The sequence below is a fragment of the Carassius carassius genome, chromosome 23 (assembly GCF_963082965.1).
Source record: "Carassius carassius chromosome 23, fCarCar2.1, whole genome shotgun sequence".
NCBI lineage: Eukaryota > Metazoa > Chordata > Actinopteri > Cypriniformes > Cyprinidae > Carassius > Carassius carassius.
In genome coordinates this window covers 20,520,580-20,542,246 of record NC_081777.1, presented here as the reverse complement: position 1 = coordinate 20,542,246, position 21,667 = coordinate 20,520,580, and the positions used below count along the sequence as shown (strand labels likewise).

The window sequence follows — 21,667 nt, the reverse complement described above, 5'->3', positions numbered from 1 at the left end:
GATCATAATCCTCTAGCCTGTGTGTGTGTAGGGGGGGTGGGGGGGTCAGGGACTCTGACTCAGAGAATGAAGCAAGAGTGAGAATCACTTAAAGATGATACGGCTCACCTTGCGCTTAATGTGTTCAAGCAGATGCTCGTGACCCTGGAGGAAATAGAGGTGCTGGAACTCGGTGTCATCTCGCTCGGGCTTCACCAGCCCACTCTGCTCAATATTCACCACCTTCCTGAAGCCGTCTGAGAGAGAAGTGAGAAGTTAACGCAAACACTCTTTCAGTCTGAAGTGTCTGTGATAGCTTTGGGATGTTTGTCAGCACAGAATGATACTTACACATGTTGAGCTGGCGTACAAAGCTTGCCATGTTATTGTGTTTGAAGTATTTGGGCAGAACCTCTTTGGCAAACCTGCCCTGGTCAAAAACATGGAAGCTGGTGCCCGTCTAGAATTAGAGAAAACAAGCCAAAAAGGAAAACACGTCTGTGCTTTGATTATAATTTGTTTGTGAAAACGAGATTTTTAATGTTCTGCCTCGAGTTATTCCTGAAGGACATTGTTAAATGCAAAACTAAGACACATGATTGCAATCAGAGAGAAGCATCTGCTAAACATGGCCTGCCTGTTTTTCAACCTCATTGAGTTTTCACCGTCTTCCTGCTGTTATTTCTTTTACTGCTTTTTGGCACACACAAGCAGAATATTAAATGAAAACAACTGTAGTGTAAATGATTTTTGAAACACTTCATTTGCCCAGTATTGGTGATGCATTTCCAAATTTATGATAAATTAATGGTAAAGATGAAAAAAAAAACAATTCACCCGAAGATTATGAACATAAAAATTCTCAAGTCTCCACATATTGATGAAAATAATTTATTGTAGAGTTTGTCTTTGATTTATTTTGGTTCCAAGTTCAGGCTATACACTTTTGTTTATTGGCCTTTGATTGCACCTCTCACTGATGTTCATTTTTTTAAAATTCATTTTCAACTGAGATATTTTGTATATCTTGTATAAATTGAATACTTCTTATTAATAATTCTCAGATAACATAAGCTAGAACATTATTAATAATAATATGCAGAGCCATAGAGACTAAACCAAACAGTTCGAGAGCTTTTTTGGGTTCTTCTTTACAGTAAAACCACTTTCAATCTACATTTCCATTATGCACAAAGAATAATATGCCAGATTTATACAAGGTGGTAATATATAAAATGATGAAATATATGTTGTAAATATATACTTTTTTTGTCTTTTTCTTTTTTTGAAAATTTCTCTCAAATGTACTATTCCTAAAACAAATGATTAGATAACAATTTTCAGCAAGGTTCAATTAACTGCATTTGAACATGAACTGACAATGAAAAATACCTCTAGAGCACTTATTAATCTTAATGGTCATTTCAGCATTTACTAATACATTATTAAAATCAAAAGTGGGTTTATATTACTATTATTTAATGGATAATGCTAACATGAAATAACAATCAGTAGATAACAATGAACACTTACATGAACTAACATTATAATATTGTAACAAATTTATTGCTAATTGTTAGTCAGCTAATGGGACCTTATTGTAATGTGTTACCATAATTAAAATATTGTAAAATATTTGCTTGGTTAACACTATCTGTTTAAAAATAACAATTCTACCTCAAATAACTTTGTCAAAGAAACAGCTTTCTAAATTTCTCTCAGGTTTTCTTTGGACCCCCAAGTGCTCTCGTATAGCTCCATTAGGGTTCCCTGAAATATATACCGGTAAACACAATTTATACATTTATAAAAATGTTTCTCTGATATTGTAATTTGGGGTAGGAAAAATATTTATTGTAAAACATGTTAAATAAGCAAGTATTTTTCAATAGTGTAGCATTGTTTTACCTGTAGAAATTTATATCCAGTTATTTAATGTAGTTAATTACGTTTATACTTGTTTTTTCTCCACACAAAATATAAAAGAGTCTGTATAACTACCTTCATTGCAGTCAGGTCATTATATTTATTATATTATATTTAGCCATTAAAATGTCTAAAAATCCCTGACTTACATAACTTTTAAATATGTTGTTGCTCTGTCTAATTTAAGCCTAATATCGAATCAGAGTTCCACAACAGTGAGTTCCATTCTATTTCAAATATTATAAATCAGCCAAAGAATGATATCAGCGTGAACTCACAGTACTCCAGCAAATCAGATGACTGGTCTCTGGGTCCTCAACAAGAGTCCAGAGTTTAGTGAGGAAAGCAGGTACGTTGCTGGCATATCCTCCATCCACACCTATAGAGCCCGGGTTCTCCTGCATGACTACACTTGGACTTGAACAGATGAGTCTTTAATCCAGTAATATTTTAGTCCATTTCCAAATGCTCTCTTGGGATGCGAGTTGCTGATGCTGTTCCTCTCTCCTTCTCCTCCTCTCTCTGCCTATGGCCTAGTCATAAGGCCATATCGCTCCCTGCCATTCCCACAGGTCAGAGTCAGCATAAAGCAATGGCCCGCAGCATCACCACTATACCCCCGCACTCAACAAAGCACCCCACAGGAGAACAATACAGACCCATACAAAGCCTAGAATAATGGCACACTGTCACGCCAAGCAGCACAATGGACAAACACAACCTGCACAGGAGAGTGTGCTGGGCAGATGTGTGGGGTTTTGGGTGGATTCTAAATTGACATTTATGATGTACAGGTTGTTGTTTAGAAGAAAAAAAACTGCTTGTCTTCAAGAGGTGGAATATTTACAAATATACAGTAGCCCATTTCCACCGGAGTAGGTGATGGTTTTATTATATCTATCTATCTATCTATCTATCTATCTATCTATCTATCTATCTATCTATCTATCTATCTATCTATCTATCCTATATAAACATAGATCAAGCTTTTATACAAAGGTTTCATATGAGCAAAAATATTATTAGTTAGTATTTAAAATAATAAAATATTTTTTTATGTGATGTCGAAGCTGAATTTTTAGCAACCATTACTCCAATCTTTAGTGTCACATGATCCTGATTGACTGTTCAAGAAACATTAAGTATTTTTTATCAGTTGTGCTGCTTAATATTTTTGTGTAAAGCATGATACTTTTTTCCAGGATTCTTTGATTAATACAAAGTTCACAGAAACAGCATTTATTTAAAATTTAAAACTTTGTAAATGTCTGTACTGTCCCTTTTGATCAATTTACAGTTTTTCTCGATTGGTTTGGCTCATTTCTTGAAACCGAGATGACATTCTCAAAACCATAAGGTAATTTGGCCAAACAGTCTTACAGTTCTGCTCAACATCATAGCTCACTAGCAAAATCAAATATCTTTCCCCAAACTCTTCTTCCATGCTTCAAAAGCAGATTCCTTTCCCATATAAAAGGTCAGTACAGTCAAAATAGCACAAATCCTTCTCAATTGCCTTGGCACATGTGCATTCATTTAGTGCTTTTGTCAAAATAACCTGGATGGTTTAGCACAACACCATGGATCCCCTGCAAAAGCTCATATCTCTCCCAAAACAGTTTATCCATGTGTCAAAACTAAATATCCTTCTCATATAAATAGTCAATGGCCCCAAAATGCATTATACCTTTGGCATTGTTTAAGCACTGCAAGTCAAAATGCTTAGACGTTTTGTCACTGAGGCACAGGTCTAGCAACAGAATACCACTATGAATAAAACTAAAAGATTTTACAGTAAAATCAGCCTCCAATAAACCACTCATACTCAAGGAAATTGTAAACATTTTTATTCGTACAAAGAAATGTTAACATTAGAGAACATACTGTGAAAAGAAAACATATACAGGATTCTGTAAATGTGAACAGTTATAAACACAAACAAAAAACAAAAAAAACTCTAGCCTACCATACTGTAAATAAAGTTTCAGAACTATAGTACAGTAATATTTTCAGTGGTCGCCATTGTCACCCTATCTTTCCTGGCCTATCTTTTGAATGTCTCAACCATCCCCTACATTGATCCCCTGTGATGTCCTCACATGCAGCATCCATTGCATGCAGCAGGGCCCTCTGGTCTTGAGCCTGATGCTCATACACCCTCCACCTCCAAGCTGAAAAAAACTCCTCAATTGGATTTAGGAAAGGAGAGTAAGGTGGAAGAAACTCCATTAGCATCCGGGGATGGGTGGTGAACCAGGTTCTGATGCGTGGGCCACGGTGGAAGTTCACATTATCCCACACAATGACATAATGTGGTAGCTGAGGTCCTTCTTCACCTCTCTCATTTACCGGGATCAGATCAGTATAAAGGTGGTCCAAAAAATTGAGGAGCTTTTGTGTATTGTAGGGCCCTAAACTGGGAATGTGTGTGGCCACACCTCTTTCTGATATAGCGGCACACATTGTTATATTTGCTCCTCGCTGGCCTGGGACATCCACAGTGGCTCGGTGGCCAATGATGTTATGGCCACGCCTTCGACCTTTGGCCAGGTTGAAGCCAGCTTCATCAACGAACACTAGGATGTGAGAGGTTTCGTTGCCTTCTAATGCCATTATTCTCTACAATAGAATAAAAATAAATCTAATCAGTCAAGTAGAGACAGATACTGCAGGGAGGATCTAAAGTACTGTAAAAAGAGGGAGTGAAAAACTGAAGACAATTTCTAGGCAAAATGCTCTAGTCACACAAAGCTGGATCCTGAAGTAAAAAGGATAAAGCAAAACAAAAAAAAGTGGTAACCATGTCTTACTGTAATAGTGTTACAATGATAGACAACCAGTAGTTGACTTACATGCACATACTGGCACCGCAGCTCTTTCACTCTGTCAGAGTTTCTCTCAAATGGTACCCTGTAAATCTGTTTCATGGTCATCTGATGTTTCTTCAATACCCGGTGTATTGTGGAGATGCTGATAGAGTTTATATTTTGGAACATTACATTGTCTAGAAGGATTGCATTAAGAATCTGTCTCAGTGTGATGGCATTATTTGCAATGACCATGTTGCATATTTCTCGTTCTTATTGTTCATTTAGAAGTTTTCTTCTGCCACCCACTTGAGGCTGTCGTCCAATCCTAGACATACAAGTCAAAGGTCAACACTGTAAATTTGTTACAAAATGAGTTACCAATGTAATTGTACTGCTGTTTTATGGTACTAAAAGTGTGATGCACTGCACAGTGACTGGAATACTATTCACAGTATTTTCTCCATTTTTTTTTCCTTTGTCATTTTTATAGTATCATATAACATCACATGAAGATATTACAGTACTCTAGGCCTACAAACACACCAACACTGAATAGTTCAATAGAATAGTTCTGTACCTGTTTTCCCTGCGAAAGGTTTGGATGATGGAGGAGACTGTAGACCGAGGCACATTAGGCTGCACTCGGCGACCTGCCTCTGCCATTGTGAGGCGATGGTTTATAACGTGGTCAATAAGGGTGGCCCGGATTTCATCTGGGACATCATGGTGCCTCCGTGCTCCTCGGCCTCTTCCCCCTATTCCTCCACGCATTCTCACTCCTCCTCTTCCTCTTCTTCCTCCTCTTCCTCAAGCAGGAAGTTGCTGTTGTACTTGGCGAGGTGCTTCCATGTTCACACTGCAAATGAAACTGGCCCCGGGCCAAGCTCTGTCTATATACTTTTGGCAGCAGTCATAATCATAGACAACACCTGTCAGGTAACTAAACAAACTGTTTGATTGGTCATCTGAGATGTGGGAAACTGCTCCTTCGTTAGTTCTAATTTCACCTGATTGATTGTCAAGTACTGTCATAAATTTATCAAATGTTCCAAGAAATTCTTTCATGGTATTATATCTTTGACTAATTTTGACAGTTGAACAGACAATTGTGCATATGATGACTTACACAATGAAACCATGCTGATATGTTTTGGAGAGAGTAACCATTTCACTGAAAAATCAACTAATCAGTTTAGATCAGCAAGATCTATTTATTTGGAAAATGTGCTAAATGTGGGCACATTGTGCTAACTGTAGCTACTTGTACATAATAATTTGAAAAAAAGCACAGAGTCACTTGAGACATGTACTAAAGCATTTGCAATTTGATAAAACCAATGAAAAATGACATTCTGTTGTGAACAATTGCAAGGTGGTTTGGAGATTTGTCCATGTTATTTTGAGAATGTCATCTCGGTTTCAAGAAATGAGCCAAACCAATCGAGAAAAACTGTAATACACTCTTGCTAAATAATAGTTTTCCGAAAACAAACTGAATGGACAAGACATTTTAACCACAAAACATTTTTTCCAAGATTTTTGATGAATAAAAAGTTCACAGGAACAACATTTATATGAAATAGAAAATGTCTATTTGATTCAGGTAAGTCTACTGGCAGGGTAAAAAAGCTTTAAGTCAAAGTATTAGGAACATTATATATACATGCACACGCTTTAACACATAAAAATAAAATAATATTATTACATATTATTAATTATTAATTAATTAAATATATTATTACATAATAATAATAATAATAATAATAATAATATAAAAAAAAATAAAAAGCTCTACCCTTATATAACCAGCAGGGGGACCCACAATCCAGATCTGAAGTATTTTTTTTTTTGCATTCTGGCTCTTATTACTCATGCAAACCAGTCATCAGTTGAACAGATTCTGTAGTTATTTATGAACAATCTGTAAAATTCAGCATCTAGCAAAAAAGTAAATAAATAAAAGATACTGAATGCTTGACGCTCAGGCATTTAATCAACAATATCATAAGATTTCTGTATGTTGGCAATATCGTATGTCAAACTGAACATTTCTGTAAGACAAAGTGCAAAGCACAAAATGTCATTATGAAGCAAGCACATATACATGTAGAGGATATTAAATAGATTGCTAAGTATGCATGCAACCCACAAGGTAACAAGGTTACTGAAGAGATGGGGTGCAAAACATGTTAGCACTATAATATCAAAATGAATACAGATGCCTGTAAATGTAAACATAAATATCTCTTTGTGAAAAACAGCGGTTCTGAGCTAAAGCATAGAATCCATGGTCACATAGACATTATAAATGCTTCTGTAGTCATTCAGGTCAAAGCCTGATCGAATTAAATGTGACTTTTGCAAAATTCAAATCACCGTTCCGCATCTGTATATGCTAAACAGGTCATAGGAACTTATGACAACCGACTTTTAAACTGTCAAAATGTAGAATTAGGGCAATACAAGTCATTCAATTTTGAGAAATCCCATATAGTTACATCCCGTAAGTTAATGAATGAAGATTCAGCAGTCAACATAAGTAAATTGTTCCCATGTATCTCGTTACAGCAGGCACATTTTAATTAGTGTTGCAGGAAGAAGGAAGTGTTTTATTTGCATGAGGATGCAAAGATCTATCAGGTTTGTTGTCTTGTGGGAGGTCGGTCTGTGTTTATGTGTGTACCCACGAGTGGGTAGTAACTAAGTAAGAGATTGTTTGCTAGCTGTTGAAGATGAGTAAGAAATTTCTGTTGCCAGGCATTTACAAATTAATATTTTCTGAGTTGATTAATGAGACTCAATTATGGATCAGGCTGTATGTTGTTTGTCAGCAATTTACCTCTAATTATCATTTGTTTCCATCTCCTAAAGTAATCCTGCAGCTTCATGAGAGCATTTATTGTACTCCCATCTTCTACTTCTGAGATAAATCACAGTCAAGATATTGCACTCCTTACTGTAAAAGCAATGTTTGCAGTCTAACATTAGCACTGTACTTGAATTGCTTGCAAGACACTTCCAACCTGAATGGACAAGCTGCATCAAAACGGACTTCCTCATATCTATAATTATATCTTTATCTTTTTTCAAATGTGTCACTTGAATTTCCAGTCATAAAACATGTCAAATAGTCAGAATAAGTCACCCAACTGTCTATAAAATAATGTTTAAAAGTTTGAATTTATATTGTTTTGTACATCATTTGAATTTTTCAGATGCCTGAAAAGCTGTTCATCATTTATCATTCACCATTCACAATTATTTATTTGCTCATTCAATTATTTTTTTCAGGTTTAAGCATTACTGTAAAGTCCAACAAAAAATAACTAATAATGTCTATAATTAATACAGGCCATCAGCTTTTGTAATGCTTTTAACATTTTGTAAGTGTGAAGTGTGTCAGTTTGGACTCATATAAACATCGCAGGGCCAATAAATCACTGGCCTGAGGGTCAAAGAGCACAAGATGCATGATTTAAAATAGTCATCAGTGCCTGCAGCTGCGAGGTCAGTTATGATCTTGTTATTAATAAATTTGAGAGCAAGGATTAAACTAATGAATTTGGTGGCCTTGGTGTGCAAGGCGGCAGCGCAGCTGCGTTTATGCAGCATTATGCTAATGCTAATCTGGCCAAACACATAATCCATTAGTGATTAAAAGCTGTGAGGAATTTGTACCATGGACACATGTCCATTCATCCTTTCAGAATCTACTTGGACACAGAAATCAGAGAGAAAATGAATGGTTAATGATCAAACTTAAATAATTAATTAAATACTTGTGAGATGCAGTGGTGACACTGAGGGTTTGTCGAAACAGATTATAGAAGCCAGCGATGTGAATGTGTGTGTGTGAGAGAGAGGGAGAGAGGAAGTATCCAGTCACACACACATCAGCTTGAGTGGTGTGTGTTAGAACTGTGACGTTTAACTTCAGGTGGAACTAAGGCCATATGTGAGATCAAACCCACATGCTCTGAAAAAAGAGAAACCAATCATTCATATCCTAATCTAAAACTAGTCTGCAATGGGGATGGAAGGAGAAATACAGAATGATGTTGATTATTTTAGCATCATCTTGACAATTCCTTATGCTTTATATACACTACCTTTCAAAATTGTGTTTTGCTCAAGCTTTTATACCAAGGTTTCATATGAGCAAAAATATTATTAGTTAGTATTTAAAATAATAACATATTTTTTTATGTGATGTCAAAGCTGAATTTTCAGCGACCATTACTCCAATCTTTAGTGTCACATGATCCTTCAGAAATAATTTTAATATGCTGATTGACTGTTCAAGAAACATTTAGTATTTTTTATCAGTTGTGCTGCTTAATATTTTTGTGTAAAGCATGATACTTTTTTTTCCAGGATTCTTTGATGAATAGAAAGTTCCCAGAAACAGTAATGTAAATGTCTGTACTGTCACTTTTGATCAATTTAATACACCCTTGCTAAATAATAGTTTTCCAAAAACAAAGTGAATGGAAGCATTATCACAAAATAAACAAACACTATACAGCTTGTCGCACTGTTTTCTTATCATAGTTACAGTCAGATTTTCACCTGGCTGATGTGAAAATATTCAAAATAGCATAGCAGTTCATTAAAAAAGGGTGGGAATATCAAGAAACCTGAGGGCTGTTTTGCCCAAAGCCAGCAGGCAAGCGCATAGCAACCAATATGAACACCATAGCAACCACTTAGAAATTCCCCAGCAACCACCCAGAAAACCATAGCTTATTTCACTTATTTTTAAAATCACTTATTTTCAAATGCATCGTATGCATCACTCACATTTTCCTTTTTTTTCTTTTTTCTTTTTGCCATAGCCTTATATTAGAAATAAATTTAACAAAAATATATATAACCCAAAAATGCAAACAATATAATATAAAAACCAAACAAACAGTATACTCTAAAAATATAGATAATCTAGAAAACAAAGTATTGCCTGGTTTAGCAGATGGTGAAAACGGTTTGTTGCCCTCAAACAAACCAACAGATAGAGTGACTAGATGGTGTGTGAAGGTGATATTTTCAAGTGTTCAAAGCCATTTCACATTCTCTGCACTCTCAGACTCAGAGTGCATGCGACCAGCTGTCACTTGATACTACCATGTGTGTTCAGAGCAGAAGTGTGCAGAAACATCTTCGTGATGGTTGGCTTGACACTCCACATGATTTCAGACACTTCCCTTGCCCTCACTTAGCCTGTTGCAAACAAAAACAATGCAGCCACTTTAGGTCAAAAGGACACTTCCATGTTTGTAAGGTCAATAGTTCTTCAGTGTTTTCAACAAACCAACTGACTCTGGCTTTTACATGATTTCTTAACAAATTAGATTCCAATAGTTGAACACAGTAGCTGGAATCATGATTAACATATAAAGATATAACTAAACCTGATCTTTGATTCTACTTAGTACATACTGTACACTACAATAGAATAATTTAAACCTCTCCTTTTTGAATTACCTCATGGAGTCCCATGCACGGTGTCAATAGAATTCCATCTGAAAAGTCAATGCATGAAATTAGATTCATTGACTGTAATAGGCATCCATAATGTGCCTTTATCAAGTCTGCTCTGTTTGATTAAACAGGGTAATACAGGTTATTGTGCGTTGTGATTATTGATTAATCTGGCTGATGCTAAAGCTGAAGCGTGTCATTTCATGTGTGCACCACTAGTTTCAAAAAATGAAGTTGCAAAAATAATTGTGGTTTTCAAACAGTTTACCCAAACACTCCCCCATTTGCCTTTGTGAACACAAAATTTGTTAATTTAATAGTTTAACTTTCAATCAAGTTGTTGTTTTATTCTATATTATATTGTAGCTATATCAATAATGATCTATCTATCTATCTATCTATCTATCTATCTATCTATCTATCTATCTATCTATCTATCTATCTATCTATCTATCTATCTATCTATCTATCTATCTATCTATCTATCTATCTATCTATCTATCTATCTATCTATCTATCTGTCTATCTATCTGTCTGTCTGTCTGTCTGTCTGTCTGTCTGTCTGTCTGTCTGTCTGTCTATAAACAAAAACAATTCTCACTATTGGTCTGAAACTTTTGGACCCCCACTATGTCTTGTTGTTGTCTGTGTATTTTTGTTCTGTTAGCTTTGTCCACTTTCTCGTTCTCTCTTTCTTTATTTCCCTGTTAGCTGCTTTTCACTGAAGTGGTTCTGGCTGTGTTTTATTCAGGAGGTAGCTGAATGACCGAGGCACTTTTGTGGCCCAAGCCTCCCGTATGGTCTATCGCTCCTCCTCTCTGGGCCTGTGCATTATTCAGAGACAGTGCTGTTAAGAGTCCCCAAAGTAACATTCCTTCTGCTCCACAGAGCTGCTCCTGAACCTCAGCCGCCTCTCAGACACCCGAAAGCACAGTGGCGGAAACAGCTAATCTCTTTTTTATTCATTGCTTAAAAGTTGGTACAACACATAATATCAGCACTGGACTGTTGAACACAAAAGTTTTGGACATGTTTTGAATGTGCTTTTGATGGAGATTTTTAAACAGATGTTTTCCTTCTCTGGTGTATAAACAAAAAACAACAGTAGTACTTTTGCTTAAGGTTTTTAAATGTAGTCTCCGATATCTTTTCTGGTCAGTAGCCTTTACCAGTTAGATGCATTTAAAGAAACAGTTCAGCTAAAAATTTGATTTGGCTAAAAACTTACCCTCAGGCCGTTCAAGATGTAGATATACATTTGTTTCTTCATCAAAACAGAAATTTAGCATTATATCAAGTGTTTACCAATGGAAATCTTCTGCAGTGAATGGGTGCCATCAAAGTGAGAGTACAAACAGCTGATAAAAATGTCACAATTATCCACCATGAAAAATTCCAGAGCAGTCTATCAGTTAATGCCTTATGAAGTAAAAAGCTATGTGTCTGTAAGAAACAAACCCATCCTCAAGGACTTCATCTAAACTATCGCTTCTGACAAAAGTTCTAGTCAAAATTACTCAATAATAAGGCTTCCTCCTGTGAAAAAGTCCATCCCCTGTTGTCCTTTCATATCAAAATCCTCTGACATATTTGTTCACAACTGTTTTGTACTTTTGTAAACAGTACTTGATCTTGCAGATCTCTCCCCTGATTCAGATGAGACAATTGTTTTGACTGGAGAAAGCAAAAATATGTATATAGGATTCACTAACCCTAATGTAATCTACCCCTAAGTCTGCACTTTAGTATTAAATGCATGCAGGCTCATTTTTCATGTGCCAATTTAGGCAAAACATGCATACAACATATTTTTCTGTTGGCCTAGAGGAAGTGGTAAAATCCATGACACATTTAAAATGTGACAAATTGCAGTATGTAACTTCTGAGGAAATATCTAAATTTAATAAAATAATAATAATAATAATAATGAATTACATGATGAATTGTTTGTGAACAGACCTGAAGTCACTACAGTTTTTCAGCTTTGTCTTTTAAAGGAATATTCTTAGTTCAATAGCTGCTGACCAAATTTGTGGCATAATGTTGATTACCATAAAACATTTCCTTTATCCCTCCTGTTTTTGAAACTATTACTGTACATACATGATTTTTTACTACACTCTCAAAAAAAAGACGGTCATTTTGGTGGTAGGTTAAACTAAAAGGTACATATTAGTATTTTAAAAGTATGTATTAGTACCTAGATTGTACATTTTAATAGGCCTACCTTTTAAAATTGTACCACCCCAGTGACTGTGAAATACTTTTCCTGTGAGCAGATAAAACTGCAGTAATTGATTTTAAATTCATTGTTCAAAGTGTATAAACCTCATGACCTTTATGTATCTAAATTAATTTGTGCTCTCTTTGTTCCTCTCTTTATGTGGAGTTTCCCAGCAAGGACTAAATGGTGACAACATGTTCTTGGAAGCACAGAGGATTTAGATAAGCTATTCCATGTAAGCCAGATCACTAAAGCAACCAGAGCCCATGACAACACTTGTTTCAACACTGACCTGTCCAGATCAAAGCTCTTTGGTGGGCCTTCTTTAAAGAGAAACACAGTTCACTGTCAGTTTTGTCCATTAAGCTGCGTTGAATTTCAAAACCCCAGAGACATTGCGTTCATTCAGAAAACACTTGTTCCCTGAATACTCAGCTATTTGTTAAAAGTTTTGGGGGAGCTTATTAACAGATACTGACTGTTACTGTGGTATCTTCGTGTGGGTTGTTTTGAACATGTAGAATCAGCTCAAATAGAGCATCACAGTCCCGCCCACAGCCGGTGCCGGAAGTAAAAATTTAATACAATTTCTGCATTGACATTTGGGGTATAAGCCATAAAAACGTAACCATACATGGTAGACTTAAAACCAGCTATGGCTGTACTAAGCGATAGTATATGCTCATATAAACACCAAAGGTTCATGGGGCACTAATCTTGTTTTGAGATAAATGCCTTTTATTCACAATGTCTTGGATAAGTACTTCATTACCCACAATCCTGAACAATCCCACAATCCCACAGTGATGCATCTGATTGGTGGAACTCGTCTGGTTAAACCCCGCGAAGGTCCGTGAAGACTGAAGATCATTAATAAAAAAATAAAATAAAATAATAACATGTGTTGCGTTTTTGCACGGTAGACTTATCAGCGCAATCATGATCTCCTTGGCTGCCATGATGGCTTTTTTCAAGGAGGAAAACAAAAGTGTTCAAAGGAGTGAAAACCACTTCAGATCGGGTCAAGTAGTTGAGTGTAGCGTGTCCGAGGGTCAGCTTGTGGGTTTTGTAAGGGCCAGCATGAGGGACAAGACCTACAAAGTATTGGTGAGTTTTGCAGGGAGGTTGGTAACATTAGTTAGCATTATCGTCCACTTTAGCTAGGCTACTGTAGCCTTCATATGGTACGAGTCATATCAAGCATTTTATAATGCCACTGTCAAAAAATTTTTTTAGCCTAGGCATACCTTTTTGTGCATTTACTGAACATTTGTGTAATGGCAACAACATGTGTTGACGACTGAGCGGTGATTGCAGTCAGGTACAAAGCACTGCACCATTGCTGACGTTATCGTTAACCGCTTTCACACACGCACACAATATATAAAATACTCGATGATAAATATAAAAATAAATACACAATACCTGTATAAAACATGTTTTTACTTACATTTAATTTACATATTTATTTACACGATTAATTCTGAAAGAACTGCTATTACTGCACAATCACTATATAAAATAAAGTTCACTGGAGGAAAAAGTTCGCGCGGCTGTCATCACATTTGGAAATCGCTCAAAAGGCTCGTTCGCAGTTGTGGCTTCAGTCGACTATAGTGAGGCACGGTGGTTTATGGGATGAGTAGTTCCTTCGTTCGAAATGAAAATATGTACACAGTCTTGTACCTTTGACTTTTTTTGGATTTTCTCTTAATTTTTTCACTCGAAATGATGTGTTATATGCTTATGAGTTCAGCCGTAGCTGGTTATCCTCACACATGCTTTAAAACTCTTTAGATACGGATTTTTCATCCATACCGATGAATGGGAAATTTACTTCCGGCACCAAAGATCTCTCGGGCTGTGGGCGGGATTGTGATGATCTATGAAAAAGTGTGTTTTTGATCAAAATAAACGAATGGGTTTAAAGGGAACTGCAGTCCTTTGTATAGAACCATGTATTTGAAGTGTGTAAGTGGCAGGGACACATGTGCCATCATGTGTTCTTGCTGAATGTCCCATCAAATGCTTCCAGTGTTGATGGGATTAGAGTGGATTTAGTGTAAATGCCTGTAATTTCTAAAAGGTTTGAGAGATTATAAAAGAAAAAAGTTTATCACCAGTCACCACTATAACAGAAAACAAGCATGATGTCTGTCAAATACATGTACGTCATCAAGATATATGCTCATATACTATCAGACTTTTACTATATATTCTGTAAAATACATAAATACAAAATGTGAATTCTCCTCAGTTATAGATCACTGTGATTCCTCCTATAAGGTAAGCCTCCAGATTTTAAAGGTAAAGCACTACATAATAACTGCTGGATGCACTTTTTTTCCCTCTTGAAATATTGAAAAGCTTTGATAAAGGCTCTGATATAAAATAAGTAATTTAGTGTGCAATATATGATGCACTTACTGTAACTTGATTTTTAGCAGTATGCTTTGGTAGGACATTTGTTGATCGATACACTTAAATCTAATTTCATTCCAGTGCTGAATATAACAAAATTGTAAGTGAAAGGAACATAAAGGGATAGTTCAACTAAAAATTAAAACACTTTATCATTTACTCAAGGTTCTGTCATGCCAAACCTTCATGCTGCAATAGTTCTTTGTCTGTTGAGCACAAAAGAAGAATTTTTAAAGTAACAACTTTGTATTAAATGAGTAGTTCACCCAAAAGAAAAATCTGCTGAAAATGTACTAACCTTAGGCAAATATGTAAATGAGTTTGTTTCTTCATAAGAACAGCTGTGGAGAAATTTAGCATTACATCACTTGCTCACCAATGGATTCTTTGCAGTAAATGGGTGCTGTCAGAATGAGAGTCCAAACAGCTGATAAAAGCATCACAATAATCCTCATGACTCTAGAACATAGTTAAGTTAACTTGTGGAGTGAAGAGCTGCATGTTTGTAATAAACAAATGTCTTTAAAGGGTTAGTTCATCCAATAATCATAATTATGTAATTAATAACACCCTCGTTTCACTCCAAACACGTGAGACCTCTGTTCATCTTTGGAACACAGTTTAAGATATTTTAGATTTAGTCCGAGAGCTCTCAGTCCCTCCATTGAAGCTGTGTGTACGGCCTACTATCCATGTCCAGAAAGGTAAGAAAAACATCATCAAAGTAGTACATGTGACATCAGAGGGTCAGTTAGAATTTTTTGAAGCATCGAAAATACATTTTGTTTCAAAAATAGCAAAAACTACGACTTTATTCAGCATTGTCTTGTCTTTCGTGCCTGTTGTGAGAGAGTTCAAAACAAAGCAGTTTGTGATATCCGGTTCGCGAATGAATCATTCGATGTAACCGGATCTTTTTGAACCAGTTCACCAAATCTTCTGCTCGACCTAATGGCGTCATTTGCGATGATTGCCCTTGATTCAAGCCTTCGGTTTACCCGCGCTCATAAAATTAGCACAGAATCAATCACCAAAAGAATCAGTTCGGTTCAGACGCTCTGTGTGTCAGTCTGCTTCACGCTGAATCACACAACACATGCGCAGTATCATCAGCTCCTCGGTTCTCGAATTGGACGCGTCTGACAGAAACAGTTCTTGACTCGAGAACGAGTCAATATTTTGTTCATTATCTGGCTCGGCTCAGTGTTCTTCTTCAGTTCTCTCTTCACAGCAGTTCAGTCAGTGTACTGTTTGAGTGCATGCATTACTCCGGGATATTGGTTTGTTTTAACTCAGAGGGAGTGTCAACCACATTAAAAATGTTAACAGCTTTATTTGTGGATTAATGCTTATTGGAGACGCGAACCGTTTAAAAAGATTCAGTTCGATTTCGTGAACTGGTTCAAAAAGATCCGGTTACATCGAATGATTCATTCGCGAACCGGATATCACAAACTGCTTTGTTTTGAACTCTTTCTCACAACAGACATGGAAGAGAAGACAATGCTGAATAAAGTCTTAGTTTTTGCTATTGTTGGACCAAAATGTATTTTCGATGCTTCAAAAAATTCTAACTGACCCTCTGATGTCACATGGACTACTTTGATGATGTTTTTCTTACCTTTCTGGACATGGACAGTAGACCGTACACACAGCTTCAATGGAGGGACTGAGAGCTCTCGGACTAAATCTAAAATATCTTAAACTGTGTTCCAAAGATAAACGGAGGTCTTACTGGTTTGGAACGACATGAGGGTGAGTCATTAATTACATTATTTAGATTTTTGGGTGAACTAACCCTTTAAACCTTTAAACCATTTCTGTGCTATCCGTAATATTGCGTTATCCACTGCTGATTGCACCCATTCACTGTAGAGGATCCATTAATGAGCAAGTGATGTAATAGTAAAATTCTCTGCTATATGAGGAAACAATATTATCCAGATCTTCCTGAGGTTATATTTTCAGCAAATTGTCATTTTTGGGTGAACTATTCCTGTTTTTTTATTATTATTATTATTGTTATTCTTTTATTTTAGTTTAGTTTGTGGATAAGTCTGTATTTCTTAACTACTTTCATTTCCTGCATGAAAAAGGAAGATAGAAAATGCTTTCTTTATGAAATTATTGCTTACTAAACAGTATACTGACCTTGACACGCAAAAAAAAAAAAAAAGGAACAAAAAAAAAAATTATAGACATTTCTCATATAATAAGCATTTCTTTCAGATATAGGCCATGACTGAACAGCTAATGAAAATTGGTTGATTTGTAAGGGAGCCCAAGTTTCTTGTGCCTCTCAATATATTTCATACGAGGACAAACACTGCAATGGTGTTCTGGTGGGGGTTTATAACAACCATGTTATTCAATATGTCTTGCTTTTGCTTAGCGTCTTCCTTTATGATGGAATGAAATAATGTGTAGTGACAAAGTCTCTTAATGTGGCCTGTCAGTCGCTGTGTGTCTAGGGCAGGCTAGTGTGAATTAAATCCTTTCACATATTTCGATGTGTTGCTGATCACCTTTTTTGGTCTCTCTCCATATTTCATGTGCTCTCTTTGTACCATAAGCTTCTTCTCCAACCCCACCCTTCTGGACAAGACATCCTGTGCATGAGAGAAATGGCCTGTTTCTGATGTAAAGCTGAACTAGTTGGTAATAAAGTCCTAGCCATTTTAATGTTTAAACTGAAATCTAGCTTGCTACACAGGAAAACGGAATGTCCTCTGACAGAATTACACTAAAGGAACTGAAAGTCAACAGTCAGAGGAAGCCATGAATGTGCTTAAGTAACTGATTTCTTGGGTTTCTTAGTCTGATGTGTGAAACAAATGCCACGTGTATATTTAGTATATTGAAGTTTCACTTCAAGTCAAACAGGGTTTTATCTACATGAACTTTCAGTTATTTGCAAAAATTATATTTTTTATTTTTAATCCACAGTATCTATACTTTAACTCTGCCATCATTCACTACTTTTTACACATCTAGGGAAAAACATAATGAAATATATTATAGAAATATATAATACATGATTATTTATATTTTAGTATGCATAAAAATATAATGTCTAAATAATAGAAATATGTTGTCTTTCATGTTAGACCATTTAATTGATCTGTCTGTATATGTGTTATATATAGAGTTATGAATTGTATAGTGCATGGTGAAATCTCATAAAGCAGCCCTTTAATAAAGGACACTATAGTGCAGAGAATTGCTAAGACAACCAGTCAAACTGCCACCTGGTGCTCATCACTGTCAAGGGCACCTGGAGCTTGTTTAAAGCAACAGCAACAAAAACATCAACAACAAATGGTCTTTTGATTCTTAAAAAACTTTCAAAACTTTTTATGAAATGTTAAGAGGTTAGGTAAACATAAGTTTATCAAGTATAATTTCAGTCAGTGCTATTTGGACAGATAAGAAGAAAGCAAAATGTATGACTGCATTGTTGACAACAGAGGGATCACCATCAAATCATGATTTTTCCATTATATTGATGATGATAACCAAACAATAGCCTAAGGGGTTGTCTGCTATAACACTAAATGTTATTAAAGGAACTGCAAGTGATTTTTATGGAATGGTGAGCAGAAAATGTTCCAAATTACTTGAAATATGCCAGTGAAATAACTGCCCTAATTTTAAATGTAAATCTGTTTTTACTGACTCAGTCTCTACAGCCAATAAAATAAAAATATTAATCAGTGGGACAGTTTTTGTTTGTTTTGTCTGTAAAAAGAAGGGGCATGTCTAAAGGCCAAGAATGATGACAATAGACTAAATATTAGCATCCATACCAATTCATGATAACATTCTTTTTATTATAAGCATGCATTGCAATTATGCCATCTGCCCCTTAAAATAAATGCTCAGTCTATTAAAACTCATGGGGATTCTGATTGTCAGTGTTTTTATTGTTCATCTGCTGAAAAAACTAAAAAAACTCATTCTGCTACGACTTTCTTGTTCTTATAGATTTAGAATCATTATTAGAACTTTAGGTGCCCCTATAATTAGTCATTGTTATGTGCAGGTCTTAATTGGGTTTAATCAATTTTTTTTTAAAGATCCAGAATGGCTAACCAAGGCTATACGTTCACACTGTCAGTTTTTGGGATTGACAACAGCATTTACTTACAGGTGTGAGTCTCAAAATATACCGTTCACACAGTAGCTTATGCATTTGAAATACTGTGTATGAGTCAAGCCCATTTCCTCTTCAGAAACTCGAGTTGCGCAGAGGGAATGCCCTTTGCATGACCACACTCTAAATCTCATGTGTAATCAGTCCAATGGAAGGGTGAGACATCATAGGAGACTGACGTCATCAACTAGGAAGCTTTAAAGTATGTGCCATACTGAGCCAGCATCAGCTTTCTATCATTCAGCAAACGCTCTGTGTGTGTCAGTCTGAATATTTGTGTCTGTAAGTCTTATTTAGTGTTTTCTTTCCAAAGAAACAAACTAATAAGCTCCACTATGTCAAAAGCAAAAAAAAATAAAAAATCAAAGCATTCAAAAGAGCAAAGCAAGAGCAAGCCACGTTATAGACTTTGTGTTCCTCTCTGGTTGACGTGGAAAGCGTTTATGGGGTCTTGTCCCCTCAATCACCCCAGTACGAGGAGCTACTGGAGGTGGTTACTCGCGCTGTGGCCAAGTAAAATATAGATTGGCCTGCCGAGAAACAGGCCAACCTGCTGTGAAGCAAGCTGGATGAATGCTTTCTGTGGTAGAGGCAACCACCTCTATGATGAAGCCTGTCATTTTTCCCTGACCTCCACACAGAGGTGTCAAGGTCATGGGCTAGGCCTTTCTCGGCCCGTCTCTTCATCTCTGCCTCTGACTATTATGGGAATGTGGAAGGGGTTGAGTGAGTGTGGCTACAGGGCGATGCCCCGGGTTGAACAGACACTATCTAGCTATCTGTCCCCAGGCGTGGTATTGTCCTTAACCTTTTCAGTGGTGAGTTTAAAATAATCTAGCGGTTCCCCCAGAGTGACATTTTTTAAGACGGCCATTATTTTAGAACGTTCCCCTTACCGTTTCCATGGCGACATGTCAGGCTTGTCACGTGACACACCGCGTCTACAATAACACTGTATGCCAAATGGATAGCTTTTATTTAGTTTTTCCTTTTTTGTTTAAAATATTCACAAACTTGCATACAATGTCATGAACAACCTGATATTCTGATTCATACATATGTGTAAATGAGTGTTTTGTCATTAAAAAAACCTTTCTAAATGATCTTGATCGCGATCTGTAATGTGAGACGGGCGTGTGAATTCATCACAGCATGTGAATTCATCATATTCTTCCGAAATACAACGTACATACTACGTTTTGATTATCATTCTGAATCCAATTCATAGTCTTTTTTAATGAAACTTACCCACATTAAAGTGTTTAAAAAAAATGCATGACACTAGAATAAAATATTTTTGTTTACAAGCAGATACCCTGTTATTTCTTTTGATGTTTGTATGTTCAGATATTCATGTAACAAAATATATACAAATTAAAACCTAAATAGAGACATAGTAGTATACTTAATATGATGTAAAGTTCACTTAAAGAAAATTTATGAGTATACTCATAAGAATTTAATTGGTAAACTTTCAGTATACCTACAAGTTCACTGTTAGTATAATCGCAGTACAAACTACAAACATAGAGGTTAACTAGTTGTGTACTCAAAGTTTGCTACTGTTATACTTAAAGTATACTTAAAAGTATACTTTTATATACTAGAATGTGGTCCAATTTAGTCCCAAGGAGTATTGAAACAGTACACTTACAAGTATACTACTAGAACACTGATATTTGTATACTTGCTACATAAAGTATACTTAAAAATATACTTGAAATTTACTAAAGCATACTTAATAAAATAAACTTGAAGTATACTATTTTTGGTAAGGGAAGTGGCGGGTGAACTGGGTGAAGAATAGAGTGAACTTTATAGTGACTTACACCATGTGTATCTGATATGAATAAAAAAAAAATCAGCAAATTAAATTTGAATGGATTGTTATTGTTTGCTTCCATAGACATATTCGTGTATTTTTCAAACTCTAAATGTATCGTTTTACAAGTATTTATGTGTATTTAAATGTCTGAAACCTAAAATATGCATTATGTTGTTAATAACACTGCATAGTTGTCATAATATGACAAGAGCAGTGGACGTCTCTCTCTGGCTCAGCACCAGCCAACGCCTGAAACCACAGTTATGCCAAAAAATCAGTTATCACCGAACATACTAAATCCCATATGTGGGACTGTACTCCCAGGGGCACGGAAACAAAAAGCACTGCCTTCCAATCCACTACGTACAACATCAGCGCTGGTGGGCAAAAGCACCGAGCTAACTGCTCTAATTACACCAGAGATCAGTCTCGAGATGCTATTTCCTTTCTCTGGCAGCGTCGAAACTACTGCCAAATGTGTCTCAATGGGTTCTGCATACTATAGAGAGAGGCTACAGAATCCAGTTTGGTTCTCAATCGGTTTTCTCCCACTCTAGTGGGTCCCGGGCAGGCTCTGGTACTAGAACAAGAAGTAGTCACTCTCTTGAGGAAGGAGGTCTTTGAGTTGGTCCCTTCACATGAAAGAGAGTGCAGGTTTTACAGCTGGTACTTCATTGTTCCAAAGAAGGATGGAGGGTTGCGTCCCATTTTAGATCTGCATCAGTTGAATCGCTCAGTCATGTGACTGAAGTTCAGGATGCTCTCACTCAAACAAGTCGTGTCTCAGATCAGGTCCGAGGACTGGTTTGTCACAATCGATCTAAAAGATGCTTACTTCCACATCTCCTTCC

General features: G+C 36.2%; 1 protein-coding gene and 1 long non-coding RNA gene across 3 annotated transcripts in view; both read right to left on the bottom strand.

Moving 5' to 3' along the window:
* LOC132101943 (heat shock factor protein 4) overlaps nt 1-2,790 on the bottom strand; it is a 7,740-nt gene extending 4,950 nt beyond the window's left edge. For both annotated transcript variants that reach the window (XM_059507152.1, XM_059507153.1), the window contains exons 1-3: nt 2,184-2,790; nt 331-439; nt 109-236 (exon numbers count right to left, since the gene is read on the bottom strand). In XM_059507152.1, the coding sequence (XP_059363135.1) occupies nt 109-236; nt 331-439; nt 2,184-2,309 (363 nt within the window). In that variant the 5' untranslated portion in view covers nt 2,310-2,790. The remainder of the gene's footprint in view (nt 1-108; nt 237-330; nt 440-2,183) is intronic.
* Nucleotides 2,791-9,621: 6,831 nt separating this feature from the next.
* Nucleotides 9,622-17,493, bottom strand: LOC132101942 (uncharacterized). The gene is made up of 3 exons (XR_009423248.1): nt 17,364-17,493; nt 10,197-10,234; nt 9,622-9,932 (listed from the first exon to the last, which is right to left on the bottom strand). It is a non-coding gene; the product is annotated as an uncharacterized LOC132101942 (long non-coding RNA).
* Between the last annotated feature and the right edge of the window lie 4,174 nt (nt 17,494-21,667).